General features: G+C 46.5%; 1 protein-coding gene across 8 annotated transcripts in view; it reads right to left on the bottom strand.

The window, feature by feature from the left end:
* SRCIN1 (SRC kinase signaling inhibitor 1) overlaps positions 1 to 23,291 on the bottom strand; it is a 468,342-nt gene that overhangs the window by 54,586 nt on the left and 390,465 nt on the right. For 7 of the 8 annotated variants that reach the window (XM_060256101.1, XM_060256100.1, XM_060256108.1 and 4 more), the window contains 7 exons: positions 16,466 to 16,664; positions 15,602 to 15,695; positions 12,427 to 13,256; positions 9,423 to 9,515; positions 8,884 to 8,927; positions 7,403 to 7,581; positions 824 to 999 (listed from right to left, as the gene is read on the bottom strand). In XM_060256101.1, the coding sequence (XP_060112084.1) occupies positions 824 to 999; positions 7,403 to 7,581; positions 8,884 to 8,927; positions 9,423 to 9,515; positions 12,427 to 13,256; positions 15,602 to 15,695; positions 16,466 to 16,664 (1,615 nt within the window). The remainder of the gene's footprint in view (positions 1 to 823; positions 1,000 to 7,402; positions 7,582 to 8,883; positions 8,928 to 9,422; positions 9,516 to 12,426; positions 13,257 to 15,601; positions 15,696 to 16,465; positions 16,665 to 23,291) is intronic. The other variant, XM_060256106.1, reaches the window with a different exon arrangement.

Raw genomic sequence — 23,291 nt, forward strand, 5'->3', positions numbered from 1 at the left:
TCTGCTGTGCAATTGAGAGAGCCTGGCAAAGCAAGCTATTTCTCTCCCCTTCCTCCCCAAGGGAGGAACCTCAGCCAATGGAGAAAACAGAGGTTTTGCTCTGTAGTTCCTATGCAATTGAGCAAGCTTTGCAAAGCAAGATATAGGGAGAAGGAAGCAGATGACAGCCAGTTGCTCCGGGGCCTGATAGGAGCTCTCCAGGGGCCTGATTCAGCCCCGAACTGCATGTTTGACACCCCTGGCCTAGGGTGTGGGCCAGGGGAGGGCACCGCATTAAGTATCTGGGGCTGTTTTTTAAGGTGGAGGCACCAAATTTGCAGCATAGCATCCAATGCCTCTCCTCAAAAGACACTCCAAGTTTCAAAAGGATTGGAGCAGGGGGTCCAATTCTATGAGCCCCAAAAGAAGGTGCCCCTATCCTTCATGATTTCCTATGGAAGGAAGGAATTGAAAAGGTGTGCCGTCCCTTTAAATGTGATGGCCAGAACTCCCTTTGGAGTTCAATCATGCTTGTCACAGCCTTGATCTTGGCTCCACCCCCAATGTCTCCTGGCTCCACCCCAAAGTCTCCTGGCTCCACCCCCAAAGTCCCCAGATATTTCTTGGATTGGATCTGGCAACCCTATTTCTACTAGAACTTTTAAAAAACAATTTCCAGCTAAGCAAGATTTAGCTATCGATTTTCTTCAACCTCAACAGTACTTCTGCTTTTTCTGTGTTACTCCCAGCTTAATTTTCTCTACGCTGAACAAGTCAAACTCCAATTGGCTTCCAAGGGGGCAAAGCCAGCTTTGGAGATTCCGTATGACCACTGAGAACTCACTTTAACTGCTGAGTGATGAGCTCTTCCTCGTTGAGGTAGCGTAGGCGCTCCTCCTCCACCAGGGTGCGCTGGCGATGCAAGGGGTCCTCCTGCTTCCGCATAGTGTCCATCACCCGGACGCTGATCTCAGTCTCTGTCCGCCGCAGCATCGTCTTTACGGTCTCCTGGTTTTGCAGCTGGAAGGACAAAGCAGAAGTGGGGAGAGGAAAGAGTCAGTGCAGGGCAGAAAGAGAAGCCGCTGCAGCTCAGGAGCACCAACACCCTAATGGACTAGATAAAGAAGAAAGGAGGGAAGGGAGTGGGAGGAGGGAGGAAAAAGACAGATCAGATGGACAGAAAGAAACTACCTGTTTAAAAACTATAGTTTAAGCGCATCAGACAATTCCAGAGCACAGCTAAACCGGCTATCGAAAAGAATCGCCTGGAGTCAGTTTTCTTCATTGCCCTTCAGTTTTCTAGTACTTTGTGGGTCATTTCACAGGCACGTATCTTTACCCCACCCACCAACTTCAAGCGTGGAAAGAGCAGAATCCTTTGGCGCAGAAGAAAAAGAGCTTAATGAGTTGCCTATTGCCATGGGGAACCACATGCTCCCCAAGCCGGCGTGTCAAACGTCGCAGCCGCATGTGTATATGCGCAAGCCTTCTGTTACTCCCACAGGTTGCTACGACTTGAGATCTGGCTCCCTGGAGGTGTGCAAGCATAGCAGCTTTCCATGCTGCTAGTTTGGCACGTTAAAGAAAAATCTGTAAGTGAAGAAATGGGAGACGGCAGCTGTCCTCGTTCGCTCCGGTGGAGGGTCAGGGATGATGAAAGTCTGGTGTGCAACCAAGTCAACCACTTTGAGTCGGTTTGGTGTAGTGGTGAAGTGTGCAGACTCTTATCTGGGAGAACCAGGTTTAATTCCCCACTCCTCCACTTGCACCTGCTGGCATGGCCTTGGGTCAGCCATAGCTCTGGCAGAGGTTGTCCTTGAAAGGGCAGCTGCTGTGAGAGCCCTCTCCAGCCCCACCCACCTCACAGGGTGTCTGTCATGGGGGAGGAAGGTAAAGGAGATTGTGAGCCACTCTGAGATTTGGAGTGGAGGGTGGGATATAAATCCGATATCATCATCATCATAATCACTGATGGAAGAGGAATGTAGAGATTTGGTCGTGTACCAGGTGAGCATCAGAGGTGATGTGGATGCGCCATGCAGGTACAGGCCAGCATGAAGTTTTCCTTCGAGGAGAGCAGAGGGTCTGAACGAGGATATAGGCATGCTCTTCCCCTCCTCGGATATAACAGGGCTTTTTTGGTAGCAGGAACTCCTTTGCATATTATATAAATAAATTCCAAATAAATAAATAAATATTAGGCCACACCCCCTGGTGCAGCCAATCCTCCAAGAGCTTACAGGGCTCTTAATACAGGGCCTACTGTAAGCTCCAGGAGGATTCGCTACATCAGGTGGGTGTGTGGCCTACTATGCAAAGGAGTTCCTATTACAAAAAAACCCCTGCACACACATATGAGTTGCAAACACGAAATCCCCAAGGGACTGCATTCGTAGGGTTGATACGCACACACCTTTTAAGAGTATCTGGGCTGCTAGTCCCCCCCCCCCCCAAAAAAAAAGCGATGCCAAAGGGAGGGAGAGTGTAAGGATGGTATTAATTGAAGGCCTATGCTGTAAGCTCACATCAAAGATTTGCGTGGGAGGGAAGCACACACACTCCTTTACCGCACACAGACAGCAAATCAGGATTATTTCGTGACTTGCCTTTCCTCCCTTTTACTGCATTTCAGATTTTTTTGTCATGTTTTGGCCAGTCATTGTCATTACTATTATGGTATACAGGACACTTTGTTTTGAGTAGAAGATTTGATATTCTAATATGTGTGCGTATGTGTGTTTTAAAATACATGGACTGAAACTGGATTAGAGTATGTACATCTTGGAATTTCTACAGTTTTCTAGGAAGCAGTGATTCTCCGTTTTCCTAAAATCCAGAATGATAACAATACATAAAATATTTTTAAAAGGTAAAATATTTCTGGGCTAATTTCTGGTAATAATCTTCTGAATCAATATCTAGTGATTTTTCTATCTGTCCCAAAGAGTCAGGATTGTTGTTTATTTAATCTATTTGGATCCAAATTTACATTTTGAAATGTAACGCCTTAAAAACAGATCAGTAGATCAAACCCTGGGCAGCCTCACTGACAAGCCTGCAGCCTTCCTGACTTCACTGAAAGTAAGTAGTTTCAAAAGGGCATACAGTTCAGCAAGGAGTTCTAACCTTCCTTCTGCAGTATTGGAAGGCAGATATTAAAAAAAATCCCTTATTGTGAAAGGCTGTGCACATGTTCATTAAAAGAGCTCAAGTCCATAGAGCATTTGTTTTTTAGCTGCCCATATTATAAGGTGGCTTTTGAGGAGATTATCGCTCCATTATTGGATAAGACTCTCAGTTTTACTGAAAAAGCTAAGCTTGATTATCTTTTATGGGATGAGAACCCTAGGATAATGCACCAAGTAGCCAAATACAATATGTTGATACTTAGTCCATGCAAACTATATTGTAACCAGGTTTACATTTTCTTAGATTATGTTTTATTGTATAACTGCTGTTTATTGTGTAAACTGTACAGCTGATTATTGGTCTGGTCAAATGACCATAATAATGAAGAACTGAACTGACTGGGTAACCAGGATTTGAATCTCTCCTTCCACAAGAGGAACTCGGTCGGTGACCTTGGACTTGCCAGAAACTCTCAGCCTGGCCCACCTTACAGGTTTGTTGCATTGATACAACAGAAACCCTATGAGGTGAATGGGGCTGAGAGAGCTCTGAGAGAACTGCTCTTGAGAGGAACAACTCTGAGAGAGCTGCAACGCCACTGAGGATGTTCTCCGCAGCTGAGAACGAAACGTCTGGAAGGAAAACTTTCTCCAGTAGAACACGGCACTTGATCCTGAAAGATTCTACAAACCCTAATGATGTTACCAGCCGTGAAAGCCTGAATTCTTTGATAACTCTGAGAGAGTTATGGCACGGTCACTCCAGCAGGTGCATGTGGAGGAGCGGGGAATCAAACCCAGTTTTCCCAGTCTGCACACTTAACCACTACACCAAACTGGCTCTCGAGAAGCAGGATATAAATAAACATATGCAAAAAACTGGAAAAAAAAAAGTCCAGGGCAGCACCTTAGAGACCGACAAGTTTTCAAGGGTATTCCAAGTTTTCCTGAGAGTCAAAGCTCCCTTCATCATTTTAGTACAGCAAATGAATCGTGCACATGTATGTTATGTGATTTACACATCTGAATCAAGCTCCTTGCGTTTACCTTTGACCAGGGGTCTGAAATACATGGCTCTGAAAGAGCCAGTTTGGTGTGAGAGCCAGTTTGGTGTAGTGGTTAAGTGTGCAGACTCTTATCTGGGAGAACCGGGTTTGATTCCCCACTCCTCCACTTGCACCTGCTAGCATGGCCTTGGGTCAGCCATAGCTCTGGCAGAGGTTGTCCTTGAAGGGGCAGCTGCTGTGAGAGCCCTCTCCAGCCCCACCCACCTCACAGAGTGTCTGTTGTGGGGGAGGAAGGTAAAGGAGATTGTGAGCCGCTCTGAGACTCTTCGGAGTGGAAGGCGGGATATAAATCCAATATCTTCTTCTTCTTCTTCTTCTTCTTCAAAAATGGCTCAGCGCAGAACCTGCTGATACAGCTCTTTAAAAAATACATCTTTACATTAAAGTATACAAGAAGGGTAGGTGCTATGGTAGAACAACTAGTATGGCAAAAGTAAGTTTTTGTGGGAGTCGAGAGATGCTTTAAAAAGGTAAAGGTAGTCCCCTGTGCAAGCACCAGTCATTTCCGACTCTGGAGTGATGTCACATCATGACGTTTTCATGGCAGACTTTTTTACAGGGTGGTTTGCTACTGCCTTCCCCAGTCATCTACGCTTTCCCCCAGAAGCTGGGTACTCATTTTACCGTCCTCGGAAGGATGGAAGGCTGAGTCAACCTTGAGCTGGCTACCTGAACCCAGCTTCTGCCGGGATTGAATTTAGGTTGTGAGCAGAGAGTTTGGACTGCAGTACCGCAGCTTTACCACTCTGCGCCACGGGGCTCTTGTTAAGGGATGCTTTACAGAAAGCAAAATGACAGAGGAGAACAGCTGCCAGGAATCCCAAGTGCATTCCATGTGCAGATTTATGTCAGTGCACTGAACTCATTGTTCAGGGTGCTCCTGGGTATATTTATTATTTAATTTGAGAGTAAATGTGGATGGCTTCCTAATAAAGGACTTGTAGCAACCAGGCATCGGGGGCAGAAGAAGATACTGGATTTATATCCCACCCTCCACTCTGAACTTCAGTCTCAGAGCAGCTCACAATCTCCTCCCCCCCCCTCCCCACAACAGACACCCTGTGAGGTGGGTGGGGCTGAGAGAGCTCTCTCAGAAGCTGCCCTTTCAAGGACAACTCTTTTATTCAGAATGCAAGCTTTCATGTGCTCTAAGCACACTTCATCAGACAATAACATGGAATGGCCAGCAGTCCTAAATATAGAGAAAGTGTGCTTAGAGCACACGAGAGCTTACATTCTGAATAAAACTTTGTTGGTCTTAATGGTGCGAACTTGACTCTTGCTTTGTTCTACTGCTTCAGACCAACACGGCTGCCCACCTGGATCTAAGGGCAACTCTGTGAGAGCTATGGCTGACCCATATTGGTACAACAGACACCCTATGAGGTGAATGGGGCTGAGAGAGCTCTGAGAGAACTGCTCTTGAGAGGAACAACTCTGAGAGAGTTATGGCTGACCCAGGGCCATTCCTACAGCTGCAAGTGGAGGAGTGGGGAATCTAACCTGGTTCTCCCAGGTAAGAGTCCACACACTTAACCACTACACCAACCAGGACTTGGGAGGTAGAAACTTTATGGATCATTAGTCCTCCTCATATCAATTACAAGTGATGTCAAGGAGTATACTTCAGTTATTCAGTTCAGCTTTCTTATTCCAGCTCTTTGCTGATCTCTCGCTCTCAATTTTGATGTCGTTTGGCTCTTTTAATCGTAAAAGCTTGCAGAGCCCTGCCTGAGCCCAAGGCAGCATCCATCACCCAAGATCACAGGATGTTCTTCCCACCTCCTGGTGGCCAATGGGGCAATCCATTTCACCTGTAATTGACACTGATGGAAAGAGGCAGTTCATGGAACGGACAAGGGAGGTTCTCCAAAGTTCAAATGCATCTGAGGCAGACCAGGGAGCCTTTGCCATCCCACCCTCCGCACCATTCGCGGCTTCCTGGCTTCCAACGAACTGTCACTGTTAATTATCTCTGGAAGTGAAGCAACTCCAAGGAAACACGAGAGCCTCCCACAGCCAAGAATGGCAAGATCAAATCTCTGGCGCGGGATGCTCAGCTGCCATCTGGCCTTCTGTTCCTGTGCCAGATTCCTCCAGCATCCTCCCTGTTCCTCGCTGAGCAGGGTTTCTCTTTTGGTGAGCGTGGCTAATGAGAAGAAAAACCGCAGAGGGAAAGAGGCAGAGGGTGCCAAAGAGAGCAGGACAGACAGATTCTTTGCCTGCTTCCCCCTGCGTGAAGGAACAAAGTGCAAACTTCTGTACATCGGGGGCAACAGACGTTGCCCTTTTTTAGCTCTCCTGTTGGCCACTGTGTGAAAACAGGATTTTGGACTGTGTGGATTTTGGACTACCAGGACCACTAGTTTGATCAAGCAGGGCTCTTCCTATGTTCTTAATTTAATTTTTCAATTTATACCCCTCCCCAGGAGTCATTTTGTAGAAAAATAGGTGGTGGCGCTCATCCGGGGATTGTTATGCAGCTGCACCTACTATTCAATGGACAAGGAGAGGGAACTCTCAGAAACAGGAGGTGGAACTCTCAGAAAGGTTCAGGAGCTGCGCTCTTGTGAGCTCCCACTGAATCCGAGGCCTGCCCCTCCCTATCCTGCAAACGGGCTCAGGGCAGCTTACAGCATTAGGGGTGTGGCCTAATATGCAAATGAATTCCTGTTGGGCTTTTTCTACCAAAAAAGCCTGTGTGAAACCATGGTGATGTCAGGGGGTGTGGCCTCAGCTTTTGGCAACCCCCGTGGCATAGAGTGGTAAGCTGCAGTACTGCAATCCAAGCTCTGCTCACGATCTGAGTTTAATCCTGGCAGAAGCTGGATTCAAGTAGCCGGCTCGAGGTTGACTCAGCCTTCCATTCTTCTGAGCTCTGTAAAATGAGTACCCAGATTGCTGGGGGTAAAAGTGTAGATGACTGGGGAAGGCAACGTCAAACCACCCCGTAAAAAGTCTGCCAAGAAAACGTCATGATGTGACGTCACCCCAGGGGTCGGTAACGACTCGGTGCTTGCACATTTACCTTTACCTAGCTTTGGGTTGTCAAGGCAAGAGACAAACAGAGGTGGTTTGTCATTGCTGGCCTCTGCGACACAGCCCCGGTATTCCCTGGAGGTCTCCCAACCAAACACTGACCGGAGCTGCCCCTGCTTAGCTTCTGAGATCTGATGAGATCAGACTAACCTGGGCCATTCAGGGCAGGGCAGTCACGACTCAACTTACCTGCAGTTTTTTGAGTTGCTGCAGCTGGTTACGGAGGTCACTGGCATTCTGCTGCAGGTCATGAAGGTGCAGCTGCATGTGCAGGCGGGTGATGGCCGTGGGCTGCCCGGCTGGCGTACCGGACGCCGATGGGGGTGGAGGGCCAGGCACTGGGGTTCCTATGCTGCTTCGGCTGGGGGCTGAAAGAAACACAGGAGCAGGCATTCAATACCCTTGCCGCAGGGAGAGCTGAAAAGATTAATCACGTGACAACTGAAGCCCATCCGATCCGAAACTGAGATAGCTTTGCACTTCCAAAGAAGAGTTGGATTCAAGCCTGGTGTCACCTTAGCAATCAGCAAGATCCGCCCCCCCCCTCGCTTTTCAAAATAAAAGGATGCTGGGGTTTTGCACAACAATAATGGCGCCAGTCTCGATGCACAGAGAACTAGCTGACTGAGGTCTTGTTTTTTAATCAGAGTGTATTTCACTCTAGCCCATTTTAGGAAGCAGAGATATAAACTTTATAAAGGACACAAACACAGTTAAAGTTTAAAAAAAACCTTAAAACATTAGCACTCATTGGTCTAAAAGGTGCTTTCTTTGTATTTGTTGTTGTAATTGTTGTGGTTTTATGCTGTGAGCTGCCCTGCGCCTACCTTGGCGGGGAGGGTGGGATTTAAATCAAATAAAGTAAAGTATTTCTCCCATGGGATCCAGGGAACTGGGCAAAGGAAACTCTTTCCTTCCCCAGGGGACCAGGAGGGGGAGGAGCCTCAACCAATAGAAGGAAGAGAGGCTTGGATGAATAGCTCAGCAGTGCGATTGAGAGAGTCTGGCAAAGCAAGCTATTTCTCCCCCCTCCTCCTCCTCCACAAGGGAGGAGCCTATGGAGAAAACAGAGGCTTCGTTCTGTAGTTCCTGTGCAATTGACCAAGCCAACGGAGAAAATAGAGGCTTTGCTCTTTAGCTTCTGTGTGATTGAGCAGGAAGCAGATGACAGCCGGTTGCATGGGGGCCTGATGGGAGTCCTCTGGGGGCCTGATTCGGCCCCCAGGCCACATGTTTCATACCGCTGCTCTAGCCTATTTCTATCTCTACAATACAACAGGCAATTCAAGGATGCGAAAACCCAGTACTAACCTTGTCACTGACTCCCATGTCCCTTTGCTTTGTTAGCATCCTTGTGCAAAAATGCTGAGCAGGCATATAGATCCAAAATATGGCTGCATTCTGCAAATGTGGGGAATATGTAGGAGCTTTCACCATTTGAGCCGTGGTGCTGGAGAAGGCTCCTGCACATTCCTTGGACAGCAAAGGTGACAAGCAAGCAAGTATTGGATCTCATAAAACCAGACATACCCACTGGAAGGAAAAATCACCCTCTACCCTCTTTCTGTCAAGAAAGGAGCCATAGCCTAGGACGACCTCAGTTGCAAGAGAGGATACGTTATCACTTCTTCTGCCTAGGGAGCAGGTGTGGATGCTCGATGCTCACTTACGTGCTGATGGAGGCGTCCCTCCGTTGGTCCCTTCTGTCCTCTCACTGCAAGAAAACCCCAAGGATTAGACATATTGGCATATGAGTAGAATCACTCGTGTGTGGCAGTGCTCTTATGCTATTAAGCTTATAGCATGCACTATAGTTAGACCCTACCCATGTGCCAAAAGGAAACCGAAGGGAAAAGGAAGAATTGGTTTCTATACCCCACTTCTTCTCTACTCTAAGGAGTCTCAAATTAGTTTACAATCAATATTCCCTCTAAGATGAGTTAGCGTGAGCTTGCTCACAGATCTTTAGCCTCCAGCTCACGCATTTTTGTCTTCGCTCAGGAAGGATGACCTCAGAGTACAATAATTTATGCAGTCGCCCACAACTTTAATGCCAGTAGCTCACAACTTTAATGCCAGTAGTTCATGAAGTAGAATTTTTACTCACAAGACTCTGCAGCTTAGAGGCCTGATCCACAGACAACCCCTCCACTACCACCCACCCCACGGAAAGAGAAGAAGTTAATCCAGCACCCCTGCAACCTCTTACTTGGGGGTTTCCGCATCAGAACTTCGCATCAATGCACTCTGCACCAATCCTGTGAGGCTGGCGATCTGTTTTTCCATTGCTTCCATCCGTTCCCTTAATGGAAAAAAAAGGAACTTGGTAAGATACCGAGTGGATACCGTGTGCTTCTCCTCCCCTCTTTTGTCTCTGCTAAGCAATATGGAGTGACAGGTAGGCAGACGAACAGGGAGTTCACTCTGAATAGTCCAGAGATCCCTGGCCTGGTGTGGTTAGAAACTGCCTTTAGAGACCTTAAGAGTCAGTTAAGAACTCAAGATGAGTACTTGTGTTTCAAGAGAAGGGAGCTGGGTACTGTAAAGAGTGTGCCTGTCTTCTGGAAACCAAAAGAGCCAGAGACTCCTGGCCACCCTGTGTCAGGATTCCAAATGCGCCCACAGGCTCAAAAAGGTTGGGGACCCTGCTGTAAAGTCACAAGTCTCCTTATAAGGTACTTTAATTGCTTATCTACAATTTTTTTATGCCCTCTCCCCACCTCCAAGGTGTATGTAGTTCTCTCCTCCATTTTATCTTCATAGCAGTGCTGTGACATAGTCAGGCTGAGAAAGAGTGACTAGCCAAAGGTCAACCAATGAAGTTCACTGCTGTTGGGATACGAACACAGGCCTTCTAGTTCGACACATTAACCACTACACCACAATGGATCCAAGACAGGAAGGGGGAAAGAAGTTGTCTCTTAGGTATATGAGAAAAGGTTGTTCTGCCCTATTGGTGTGAGGGACTATCGTGCCAGTAAAATCTGGCCATTCTGTCAAGGTTGTTTCTGTTGGACCAAAGTGAGGCACCAGCCTCTTTCCTACTGGGAGCCATAACCCTCGAAAAGAGGTTTACCTCAGAAAAGAGAAGGGCAAAACAAAACCAGGCATAATACCACTCCAGTGCAAATGGGTTTTGTTTTGTCGGCTCCTCTCTCCTGAAAATGTCCATCCCCAAGGCCCTCCTCAGTCAACCTTCCTTGAAGTTTCTGCATTAAGGAGAAATTTCTCTCACAGAATTTCCGGTACATTAACTCCTGACAGGACCGAACTTGTCATTCTTTCGACCTCTTGGGATTCTTTTTACTCTCCCCCATTTGGTCTCTCCCTCTCTGGCTGTTTCTTTCTCTGTTCCTAATCATTTCTTTCTTTTTTATCTTTTTTGTTATCCTAATGAGCTCTGCTCTGACCATTCCCCCCTGACAACTCCACTGACAGCTCAGGAACCATCTTTCCTGTGGAGATGTAGACACAGGAACACAAGATAAAGTGAAAATTTCTCCCACTGTCTAATTTGCTTAAATATATCATCTTGTCTGTCCCTCAAGAGAACAGGAAAAGGAGAACACCCACATGTTTCCAGCGGTGGGAAGGGGAAGGGATTTGGTGCCATGGAATACATAACTGCTTCGATTTGCTCAGTGAAAAATGTGTTAGCAAAAGAATTCTGACAAGCAGCTTTAGTGAGAGAAGATCAGGGCTAAGAACATGGGGCTGTGGGCAGCTGAACATTCAGATGGAAGGAGAGGCCTGAAAGAGTCAAAAGACTAGCTCAGGGGTGGCCAAACTGTGGCTCAGGAGCCACATGCGACTCTTTCACACATATCATGTGGCTCCCAGAGGTCAAGGAAGAACATAATGCAGGCTTACTCTCAAGTAAGCATACTTAGCATTAGGACCTCAGTCAGCCTCTGAGTGCTGACCACAGGTAGGTGACTACTTCCGCTGTGTGTGAGGCACAGAAGGAGGGGGAACAGGGAGGCTTGCAAGCTCTTCTTCTCCACCACAGAGGTGGCCTAGGGCAGGGAAAGAGAGTGCAAGAGCTGAGGGAGCCACTGGAAGGAGGGATGGAATTAAAGAGGGCTGCGCAGGGTTCCCCATTAGTTTCACAGCTCTTCTTGGAGCTGTATTTACAAGTCTTGGTGTCAAGGCAAAGAGAGATTACTAAGGGTGCAAACAGTGCTCAGTGATTGATATGGTGCATGTGTGTTTCCTTCTCCCAGTAGTGTAAAAAAATAATCCCTTAACCCTTTCCCTATGCTAGTCTTATGGAGACTGTTATTCCCAGCTTTTATTTGTTATAAAGTCTGCTTCTAGCTTGGTTGTGTTGACAAGTGCATACGTATGCATTTTATCTTTCTGTGCAAAGAAAGTATTAAGAGTTTAATAAAGCTGTGTGTGTAATATTTGTTCATGTCTTGCAATTCTCAAACCTCTAACATTTATTCTATGTAGCTCTTATGTTAAGCAAGGTTAGCGATCCCTGGACTAGGACGAGGGGGATTTGGCCAGGCACTGGGCAGAGTTGCAGGCTGAGGGGAGTGCAAATGAAGGATTAATAAGAAAGGAGAGCCAGAAAAAAGGGAAGTCATGCAGAGCCTAGGGACTGAAGGACCTGTGGTCTTGACAGTATGGAGTAGACCAGGAGCTTCAGAACCTGAGGAAAAATGAGTCAGGAGGTGAGGTGAAGAAACAAACCAAACTGCATATCTTGAGTTCCTCATATTGAAGAGTTAACTAGACAGAATCCTTGCAGGTCTTTAATGAGAAGAACCACAAAGACTATAAATCTGCTTTTTCTAAATTGAAAACATACGAGTCCCACAATCTGGACCAGGGGTGACCAAACTGTGGCTTGGGAGCCACATGTGGCTCTCTCACACATATTGTGTGGCTCTTGAAATCCCCACTGCCCTGTGGGTCAGTTTGGAGAAAGCATTTGTCTCACTTCTCTAAGCCAAGCCAGCCAGTGGCTTGGGGAATGCATTTAAAGTTAAAGTTGCTTTCTTTCCACCTCTCCCTCCATCCCCCTCATCTGTCTGTCTCTCTGTCTGCCTGTCTGTCTTCGTTTCTTCTGACATTCATGTCTTGCGGCTCTCAAACATTCTATGTGGCTCTTACGTTAAGCAAGTCTGGCCGCCCCTGATTTGGACCATATCAAAGGATAAACTGAGAACACCACCTTACTTGAAGGGAATACACCCCCATCTTACCTTGTTTCCGTATCCTTGACAGGCACAGGTGAGCTGAAACCAGAAAGCGGGCGTTCCCCAGATCCAGGGAAAAGGTCAGAAGGCCCTGAAGAGCTTGGGTTCCGCGGCTTGTTGACAGGGCTTTCCATGAATACTGAGGAGCATGAGTCTTTGCGGAAGGACTGGCGGACCGGCGAGGACCGGCTGGGAGGCCCTGAGTAAGGGCTGTGTGGACTTTGGCTCTGTTGGACATCCACCAGTCGTCCATCGGCAATTTTCTGAGGGGACGATGGAGGCAAGCGGAAGCCCATCCCTGGACCGTAGGTATCGCTATAGATCTGTGCATTGGGCTTATATAAACTGTCTTCCAGTTCCGTTTGCAGGGCAGCAGCTGAATAGGTGCTGAGAGAACGGACCGAACCCCGCTTGTAGAGCCCTCCAGGGTAGGCAAATGGGTCTCCTATCCCCGCTAATGACTGAGTGGATGTGATGCTCAAGCGTCCCTCGTGCACCATGCCGTAGGGGTCAGCGTACAGGCCCTCGTTTTTCACCAGTACCATGTTCTTCCCAGCCAGATCCTCATCCGGTTTGACATCCCGGCGTTCCAAGATAGCGCTCGGGCTGGGTGATACACCCTGGGCAGGTGGTAGGTTGGAGAGGCGTTCGGCGTGGTGCACAGGGCTGCCGGCATAGGAAGGTGGGCGCCCGCCGCTGTAAGACATGCGGGAACGGGACGGGGAGGATGACTGGAGCACCGGTGGAGGAGAGCCAGAGGTCAGGTGAGAAGCAGGGGACATGCTGTTTAGGCGCCGGGTGGGGGAGGACTCCCTGGAAGAGTAGACCATCTCTCTCTGGCAAGATGAGAGGGTAGAGAAGATAAGGGCGTTAGAACTGTGCCCTTACAGGTGAGACACAAAGGTAAAATGAAGCCAAATGACAGTCCTTTCTGCCATTCATTCCTACTGTCTACCTGGTTCATACAACCAGAAGTGGAAGATGATAAGAAGAAGAAGAGGAGAATGAAGAAGATGATAGAAGAAGAGGAGGATGAAGAAGATGATAGAAGAAGAAGAGGAGGATGAAGAAGATGAGAGAAGAAGAAGAGGAAGAGGAAGATGATAGAAGAAGAGGAAGATGATAGAAGAAGAAGAGGATGAAGATGATGATAGAAGAAGAGGAAGATGATAGAAGAAGAAGAAAAGGATGAAGAAGATGATAGAAGAAGAAGAGGAGGATGAAGAAGATGATAGAAGAAGAAGATGATGATGATAGAAGAAGATAGAAGAAGAAGACGACAGAAGATAGAAGAAGATGATATGATATTGGATTTATATCCTGCCCTGCACTTTGAATCTCAGAGTCTCAGAGGGGTCACAATCTCCTTTACCTTCCTCCTCCACAGCAAACACCCTGTGAGGTAGGTGGGGCTGAGAGCTCTCTCCTTTCAAGGACAGCTCTGTGAGAGCTATGGCTGACCCAAGGCCATTCCAGCAGGAATAAAACCTGGTTCTCCCAGATAAGAGTCCATGCACTTAACCACTACACCAAACTGGCTCTCCAGAGCTAATACTATACCTGGACCACACCAGTTCAGATCAAGGGTGGGAGGAGATTATGCTTCAGCTACTCAAGATCTCAAGACAGCACTATCTACCCCACTAGGAGCTGCATATCTACTGAGGAGAGTACATGTATGTTTCCTCTATGAGGCAAACAGCACTTCATTTCAGGTTCAGAGCCACTGCAGGTTAGGAAAACAATGGTGGGGGAGGCTTAAGGGCCTTCTCCTCAGGTGCTTCCATTATGATCCAAATCAGGTCCCCGCATACTTGAGAACTGAATTCCCAGTGACATCCAACTCAAGTCCTCACGGAAGATACATGGGAAAAGTAATATGTAACCTTCAATGATGGCATGGAGCCACTGTAGAAGTATACAAGATATAAAGAGCTGCTTGTGAAGAGTCAGAGGCAAAATCCACATGGGCACCATGCCTGATGATTCCCCCTTGGTTCCCAAAACAACTGCTAATCTTGGGATTACCCTCTCAAGAACACAGCATTATCCTCCATTCACCTCTGTCCTAGGGCTGTCAGCACTGCCATGGCTAATTTTGGAAGCTTTTGAGGGGGATGCCTAGGGAAGGTGAAGTTTGGAGAGGATGTGATGTCACTTCCAGGTCACACCCTAGGAATTTACTTTAATCTCCATGGTAAAAAAAGGAATTTATCTTAGTCTCCATGGTAAAAAAAATATTCCTAGAGCATTGCTATGGAAGCCATTTTCTAGCCCTGTCCATTCCTCTTTTCTTTGCTTTTTTTGAGGGAAGAGAACTGGAGCTAAAGACCATAGATTACAAACTGCACATTTACATTTTCTTACCCCTTTTTTTCTCTCTTTGTCTTTCTTCCCCTCCCGAAACCAGTATATTTCTAATTAATGCTCCGATTGTGTCATGTTTATGACTCCACTGCCAAGGTTTTGGCTTTCTGTCTTCCTAGAGCAACAATGGCTGTTGGTGACCAATAGCAAACCCAGTAATTCCTTCCAGAGAAACACATATTATTACTGTCTTTCTCACTGTTTTCTACTGAATGAGTTTTCCTGCCTCTTCCAGTCTTGTCACTTCCCCATGCAGATGCCCTAGCGTGTGTTCACCCCCCAGGACCTACAACAGTGTGTGTGTTTTGTATGTATGCCTGGTTGCAAGGGAGAAGATGTAACTACTCACTGAAAAATAGAATAGGTTCTTGTGTGTTTGGGCTCAAATCTATAGCAAATACAAGTCCCACAAAATTCTCAGGCACGTAGCTCTCTCCCTCCCACACCCCTCTAAGTAGTTACAGGGAAAAGAAAGTCCCAAGGTCAAACTTACAGGCAGAATAAGCTCACCAATCGCAAGCAACAGGGGACCCCTTCCCATCAACCATTTCTTCTCTGCTAGTTGATGAGACGGCATTTCATATCTTGAGAGGAGAGGATTGCCGGTAAAGCCTCATAAAAATCCTACTGCTGAATGCCTACAGAAATATGCTACTTGCTAAGAGAACATCAGCCAGATTTGGTTCTTACAGGGCCATAAATAACTTGCACATTCCTGTTAACGGGCTTTATTCCTCAGCAATCCATTCCACCACCACCCCACCCCTGCATACTGACATCCCTTGACAGCTCCGATGCCATTTGTGATCCTCACCCGCAAGTCGCCATTGGTAATGTGGGATCCAGGGAAGGAGGCATAGAGAGGCTCTTTCCGGTAGATTTTGATAATGCTTCTGTCCTGGATGTCCCTGCAAGAACAAAGGCAAAATGAATGAGGGGGAGATAAATCTGTGGAAAGGCCGAATTAAGAAAGGCTGTGATGGCAATGAGGGTGGCCACAGCTGCACGGAAGCAGACCACTGACATCACCAGCTCTCACCAGCTGCTGGGTGCCTTTGCACAGCTGCCTGTCAGACCTCCCCTCCCCCTTTTCCTGGCACTGCAGACCTGCAAGTGTTATGCTATTATCAGTCATTTGAGTCTGTATCAGTCTGTACAAATGCTTCCTTTGGGATACGTATGTGGCTTTCATGCCAAGATTCAACAATCCTGTTCAGGGTGATGTAAATCCCAACTTTTGAGCTGGGTTTCAGCACCCACAAGTAAATCTGAGACATGCACAACTGGAATCCCATAAGAATGCTGACAGAGATTTTACAAAGGGCAGAGACTGCCCTCTGACCAACTAAAATGCAGGACTTTTTTTTGTAGCAGGAACTCCTTTGCATATTAGGCCACACACCCCTGATGTAGCCAATCATCCTGGAGCTTACAGTAGGCCCTGTACTAAGAACCCTGTAAACTCTTGGAGGATTGGCTACATCAGGGGTGTGTGGCCTAATATGCAAAGGAGTTCCTGCTACAAAAAAAGCAAGGCTGAAATGACTTAAGGAGGTCCATGCTAAAGAGCAGCAGTAGCCTCCAGTACATGTGTGGAACAGGTGAACGCTGGACACAAAAAAAGCCTTGATGCTGGCTATCAGGATGCAACTGCACCCAGTCTTTGTGAGAGCCTCACCTGACATCCTCCAGTTCGTAGAAGACATTGCGGGATTCGTCCTTGATCAGGATGGCTGTGTTGGGCGACTTCAGCATCCCCATTGTTAGCTTCTGAGGAAACATGTGGACGATGAGAGCGTGCAGCGTGTCCATGCTACTGATTTCGTGAGTGATGTGAACCCTTCTCGTCTCATCCCCAAACTGCAGGAAAAGGATGCCTATAGATATGGAAGTTACAGAAGGAAGGAGGGGAAGTGGTCAAGTAAGGCAGAATTCGGATTGAATCAACTGACAGTACTGGAATGGCAAGCTTCTGAATGACACAAAGCTCTTCTTCAGGTGTGGGAGGTATTAGAAGAAACGGAATAATAAACAGGCCCTGCTGATTTATTTCTTGACGTGAAAAATTCAGGTTGCCTTCCTTTCCAGCATAAAGACTTCTTCAAGGTAGTTTACAACAGTGAATTAAAATGTTATAACAACTACAATCATCATCAATCATCATCATCATCACAACAACAACAATAATGTAAATCTACAATGCATATTTGGATTACAGTAACAGCAAAAAAAATGATAAAAGCTACTTCTTATTTGAAGCCTGAGTCATGTCGTTGCCAGCCTCCAGGTGGAGACTGGAGATCTCCTGGAATTTTACAACTGATCTTTAGACTACTTAGACGGCTCCTTCCTTCCAACATTTTTTCTGCTTGTCCTGGAGAAAACTGCAGCTTTGGAAGGTGGACTGTATGGCATTATCCCATATAGGGGTCCCTCCTCTCCCTAAAACCCACCCTCCCAGGTTCTACTTCAAATCTCCAGGTATTTCTGAACCTGGATATGGCAACTTTACTGAGTCACAAGCATGAAAATACAATGCAAACCAAGGCAGAATTATACTCTTCTAACTTCACTGATGTAAATGGGCTTAAAAGGATATAAATCTGTTCAGAACTGACTTGTTAGCCCGGAGCTTAAATTATGATGGTTCCAGAATAATCTCCCTGGGAAAAAGTTCCAAATCCTGGAGGCCACCACAGAAAAGGCCCTCTTAAGTAATCACCCATTTTACTTCTGAAAGCAGAGGGACCTGGAGTAAGGATTTAGAAGATTATTTTAATTCTCTGGTGGGTTCATGCAAGTAATCTTATGGTTGCAAAACTCCAGGAGGGGTCCAGAGATCTCCCAGAATCACAGCTGATCTCTAGATTATAGAGATCAGTTCTTTTGGAGATAATGGTTGATTTGGAGGGTGGACTCTATGGTATTGTACCCCAACTAAACTCCTTCCCTCCTGAAACTCTGCCCCTCTACCCACAAATCTTCAGAAATTTCCCAACATGGAGTTTGCAGCCCTACAGGAGAAGACAGATTAGATGCCCTGGCCCATTTATGGCTTGGTAGGTCCAGAACCAGCCCACTGAATTGCACCTAGAAGTGAACTGGTGGCTACTAACATTTTTTTTAATTACTGAAGTGATTTAATAGCTACAATGTAGTCCAGTCAACAAATTGGCCACTGTATTCTCAACCAGTAGAAAGCTGAGAAGACTTTCCAAAAGCAGCCTCACGGACAATGCCTTATTATAACCTTCTATATGTAAAAATATGCTCTGTGACTGAGGTAGAGCTTCACCCTTAGAAGGGCATTTGAGCCTTCACTTTCTCTGAGGCTTCAACTCAGATTCCGAGATGGATGTAGTGTCTTCTGAGCTAAAAAAAGATCTCATGCCAATAGATTACTGGAAATAGATCTGGCCTAAAATACTCTCTGACACTATGCTACCGGATCTGAGGAAGAATTTCTATAAAATTCATTCTTACGGTACCCAAGACCGTATACACTGGGACATACCTGTAATCCAGTATTAGATATATACTGGCTGTGAGTATTCAGGTTTGGATTTTTTACATATTTACTGGCAATCCTCTACAAAACAATTCTGGAAAGAAGTCTAAGTTGCGATCAGATGTTTTATGAAGTACAATTTGCTAGTAAAGTCATTTTAGTTGGGGTATCAAGAATAAGAGCCCCGTGGAGCAGAGTGGTAAAGCTGCAGTACTGCAGTCCAAACTCTCTGCTCACGACCTGAGTTCGATCCCGGCAGAAGCTGGGTTCAGGTAGCTGGCTCCAGGTTGACTCAGCCTTCCATCCTTCTGAGGTCGGTAAAATGAGTACCCAGTTTGCTGGGGGAAAGTGTAGATGACTGGGGAAGGCAATGGCAAACCACCCTGTAAATAAGTCTGCCGTGAAAATGTCGTGATGCGACGTCACCCCAGAGTCGAAAACGACTGGTGCTTGCACAGGGGGCTACCTTTATCTTAAGAATACTGTGTGTGAAGATGACTTAGAATTTTGGGTTTGATAACTACTGGTCAAATTTGTATGCCCTCATACTGGGGGAGGGGCATAAAACCCAATCTTCCTTTAACAGAATGGTAGAAAAAAATTTGGGACTTGGCATTAATGTCTAAGGTAATATATTCTGGAAAGAGGAAATCCAATTCATGATTTATTGAAAAATGGGCATTATTTGCAATGCACAGGAATAACAGATTTCAACAAAATGTTCTACCTGCTGTTCTTCTTGCAATGTTGTAGATGTTCCTTTTAATTAAAAAAAATAAAGCTATCATTCAAAAACATAGGGTTGCCAGGTCCAACTCAAGAAAAATCTGGGGACTTTGGGGGTGGAGCCAGGAGTAAGGGTGTGACAAGCACAACTGAACTCCAAATGGAGTTCTCGCAATCACATTTAAAGGGACTGCATGCCTTTTAAACACCTTCCCTTCAATTGTAAATAATGAAGGATGGGCACCTTTTCTGGGGGCTCATAGAATTGGACCACTGACCCAATTTTTTTTTTAAACTTGGAGGTTGTTTTGACGAGAGGCACCAAATGCTATGCTGAAAATTTGGTGCCTCTAACTCAAAAACCAGCCCCTTCAGAGCCCCGGATACCCACGGATCAATTCTCCATTATACCCTACGGCAGAGGTGGCCAACGGTAGCTCTCCAGATGTTTTTTGCCTACAGCTCCCATCAGCCCCAGCCATTGGCCATGCTGGCTGGGGCTCATGGGAGTTGTAGGCAAAAAAACATCTGGAGAGCTACCGTTGGCCACCCCTGCCCTATGGGAATTGGTCTCAATAGGGTATAATGGAATGCCCAGCAGACCTTTCCCTTTCCCCCCCACTTTCTGATAATCTTGAAGTGGAGAGAGGGCTGCCAAACCAGGAGATCCCCTGCCCCCAAATGGGGATTGGCAACCCTACCAAAACATGAGGCACTACCACAGGTGCTTATGTTAAAATAGTTTCTACACATATTCCCCAAGTACTGCAACATTGTATGTCTAGAACAGGGGTCCCCAACATGCTGCCTGTGAGTGCCACAGCACCCACCAGCACCCTTTTTGGCACCTGCCAAGTGTTTTCATGAAGTGGGTGGGGCCAATAGGCTTTTTGCCCAACAGGGATTCTTAATAGCTACTAGATATTTGATTGGCTGTACAGATTTAAAAAAAAAAAACAAGCTCGCGCTTTGGCAGCAACTGCCACCACAGCACACTGTGTGACTGAAATAAAGCTATGGCAGCCATTTTGTAGCTGGCTTTGCTTCCTGGCAGCAGTAGGGTTGCCAAGTCCAATTCAAGAAATATCTGGGGACTTTGGGGGTGGAGCCAGGAGACTTTGGGGGTGGAGCCAGGAGACATTAGGGGTGGAGCCAAGATCAAGGCTGTGACAAGCAGAATTGAATTCCAAAGGGAGTTCTGGCCATCACATTTAAAGTGACAGCACACCTTTTCAATTCATTCCTTCCATAGGAAATAATGAAGGATAGGGGCACCTTCTTTTGGGGCTCATAGAATTGGACCCCCTGGTCCAATCTTTTTGAAACTTAGGGAGTATATTGGGGAGAGCCACTGGATGCTATACTGAAAATCTGGTGCCTCTCCCTCAAAAAACAGGGCCCCCGGAGCCCCAGATATCCGCAGATTAGGTACAGCAAGACTCACTAAATCACACCACAGCTTGAGGAGCTCACAAAAACTCTTCATGTTTACACAAATCTACCTATAATTTCACTAAAATGTTTGCATGGAGTATGAATGTGAGCTGAGTTCCTAAAAATATACTTTATTCAGTTAAAATATGCCACTTTTTTTTAAAAAAGAGAACAAACCTGCTGTTTTTATACCTTACTTCACATTCAAAATGGCAAAAATAGCTATTAAAATAGTTTCTAGCAATCTTGTGACACTCTATAAAGGAAAAGCTCCTCTACTGTGAATTTGAAACAAGAACTCTGAGGGCACAGAATAGGGCACAGACTATTTTCATATAACTCTTCATTTACATATATGTCAAGCTAAAGTTGCTTATTGCCTATTCTAATGTTAACCCCCCCACCCACCCCCGCCCAAATATTAACCAGCAGCTGGCAGAAAACAAACAGCCCTAATCATGCCAGAAAGAAAACATGTTTCCAAATCTAAAACTTAAAATAGCCCTTGGCCTACTATATACAGAAGGAAATATAGGAAGAGAGGCATAGTTAAATTTTAAAAGGCATTGTAGCTTCCAAACAGATCACTATCGTGTAGCACACAGAAAAAACCATAAGAGCTCTGTGTGTGTGTGTGCTTGCTCTCTTCACATACCCCCATCTAATTTCATCAAGAGACAGGCATCTGTGTTCATGGCTGACAGTCACAGATCCCAGGGACGACTGATTCCGCGCTGAGGTGCCGTGGCGAGGGCGACGACTGCGCCGAGGAAGGCGCGGGGAGCCCGGTGGAGGCGAGGAGGGGAAACTTCGGGAGCGGAGGGCGGCGCAGGGAGAGCCGCCGCTGAGGAAGCCAGGGAGGCAGGTCATAGCCCCGGGGGCTCTGGAACGTCCTGCGGGAGCCTGAGCCGCCACAGACCGAGGCCAGGCAGCCGCGAGCCGGCCGACCCGCCTTCCCTCAGCCTGCGCCTCAACAGCACGGCGCGCTCTCTCAAACTGAGCCTCAGCCACTGCGCATGCGACAGAAACCTCCGCGTGCCGCTTCACACACGCACGCACACCTCTCCCTCAGAACTTCCTTCTGCAGAGTCAGATTCCTTTCTGAATCTGCAGAAGGCGCCGTTTCCCTCCCCTCCCCTCCCCCCGCTGCCGTTTTGGGGGGGGGGCGGGGGAAGAGACTGGAAAACCTGGTTTCCCCCGCCAGACCGGGAGGGTTGGGACCCCTAGGCAGCAGCCATTTTGTGACAATCATTTTGTGTCTGTTCCCAGCATGCTGGGTCAGAATTCCAATGGTGCCCACGGGCTCAAAAAGGTTAGAGCTCTCTGGTCTACAGATTTCGAAAGATCTGAGCGTCTTTAGAAACTAAGGCCTCGCTCCAGACTTTGAAGTTCTGGCTGCACGTTCACTTTCTATCCTAGCTATGTGCATTCTACACCATCTGACTCTTTTTCAAGTAATTGCTCGCACCTAATTTTACGGAAAATCAGGTTGATCAGTGTCCTGCTCGATTCTGTTTGCACGCTCAGGAAACAATAAGCCTTCAAATTGTTATGCCAGAGACTAATGGGCGTTAGGGCCTGCTCCCCCTTGGCACTGGGTAAAGTGCTTGATTAGGGGGCCTCAGCTGCCTATTTTTTTGCATCTTAGATCCGTACAAACTCCCAGAACTTTTATGTTTGCAAAGTTTGATATCTTGCCTACTGCAGTCCTTTATGGCAGATTTTCATGGTCGTTTTATCACAAAAGATGTTGGGCTAATGTGACTGAAACCCTATCCCATGTTCTGCTCTATTGTCATCTCTGTCTTGAGCGAGGGTTGCCAGGTCCCCTCTTTGCTGCAGTGAGGGGCTTTGGGGGGGTGTTTTGGGGTGGCTGGGATGTTGTGCACAACGTTCCTGCTGCAATGACGTAACCTTGAAGTAACGTCATCATGTTGGCACTGTCGGAGGTGACGCTCTGGTTTTTGGGCAAAACTGTACGTCTTATCTTTATAATTTGGCAAATTATGAACACAGGTGGGCTTTTTTTAAATAGAAAAAGCCCAGCAGGAACTAATTTGCATACTAGGCCACACCCCTGACATCACCATTGCTTCATACGAGGCTTTTTTTTAGAATTCATTTGAATATTAGGCCATGCTCCCTGACACCAAGCCAGCCGGAACTGCACTCCTGTGCGTTCCTGCTTAAAAGAGGAAAAAAGCCCTAAACACAGAAGACCTTTTACATTAATGTGTTGGGATGTTTTGTCTTCTGCAGTTCTTGAAGGAAGATATTTAAAAATTCCATTTGATGAATGATTTCCTGAGGTGATGGGAAATAAAACATATTGTCTTTGACTTTAAGATGTATAAAATATGTGAAGTTTATATAATGCCCATACTTTCAGCTGATTCAAGGAGATGAAGAGCCCTACTTCTCTCTAAAATGCTCTCTGATAAGAGCCAGGACATAACATACAAGGTTGCTAAATATGGCTAGCTGGCACTGAAGTGTAGGAGATCTCTAATTAATCCATAGAGGGATCTCCCCAATTCTGGTTTTTATGAGAACTATGACTATATTTTTAACATTTAAATGTATTTTATAAGTGTGGAATTCCCCCCCCCCCCAGTGTACCATACTGTCTTATATATTTATATCCGTTATCCACCCTTTTGTATTATACTTGCTGGTCACAGACTGTAGTAATAAAAATTGTTGTTGTAACTCTATGGGGTTTTTTGGCTTCAAAACCAGAGTTTGCCCAACAACCAGTGAGAAGAAGAAGATATTGGATTTATATCCCGCCCTCCACTCCGAAGAGTCTCAGAGTGGCTCACAATCTCCTTTACCT

This window comes from Heteronotia binoei, chromosome 15, assembly GCF_032191835.1.
Source record: "Heteronotia binoei isolate CCM8104 ecotype False Entrance Well chromosome 15, APGP_CSIRO_Hbin_v1, whole genome shotgun sequence".
NCBI lineage: Eukaryota > Metazoa > Chordata > Lepidosauria > Squamata > Gekkonidae > Heteronotia > Heteronotia binoei.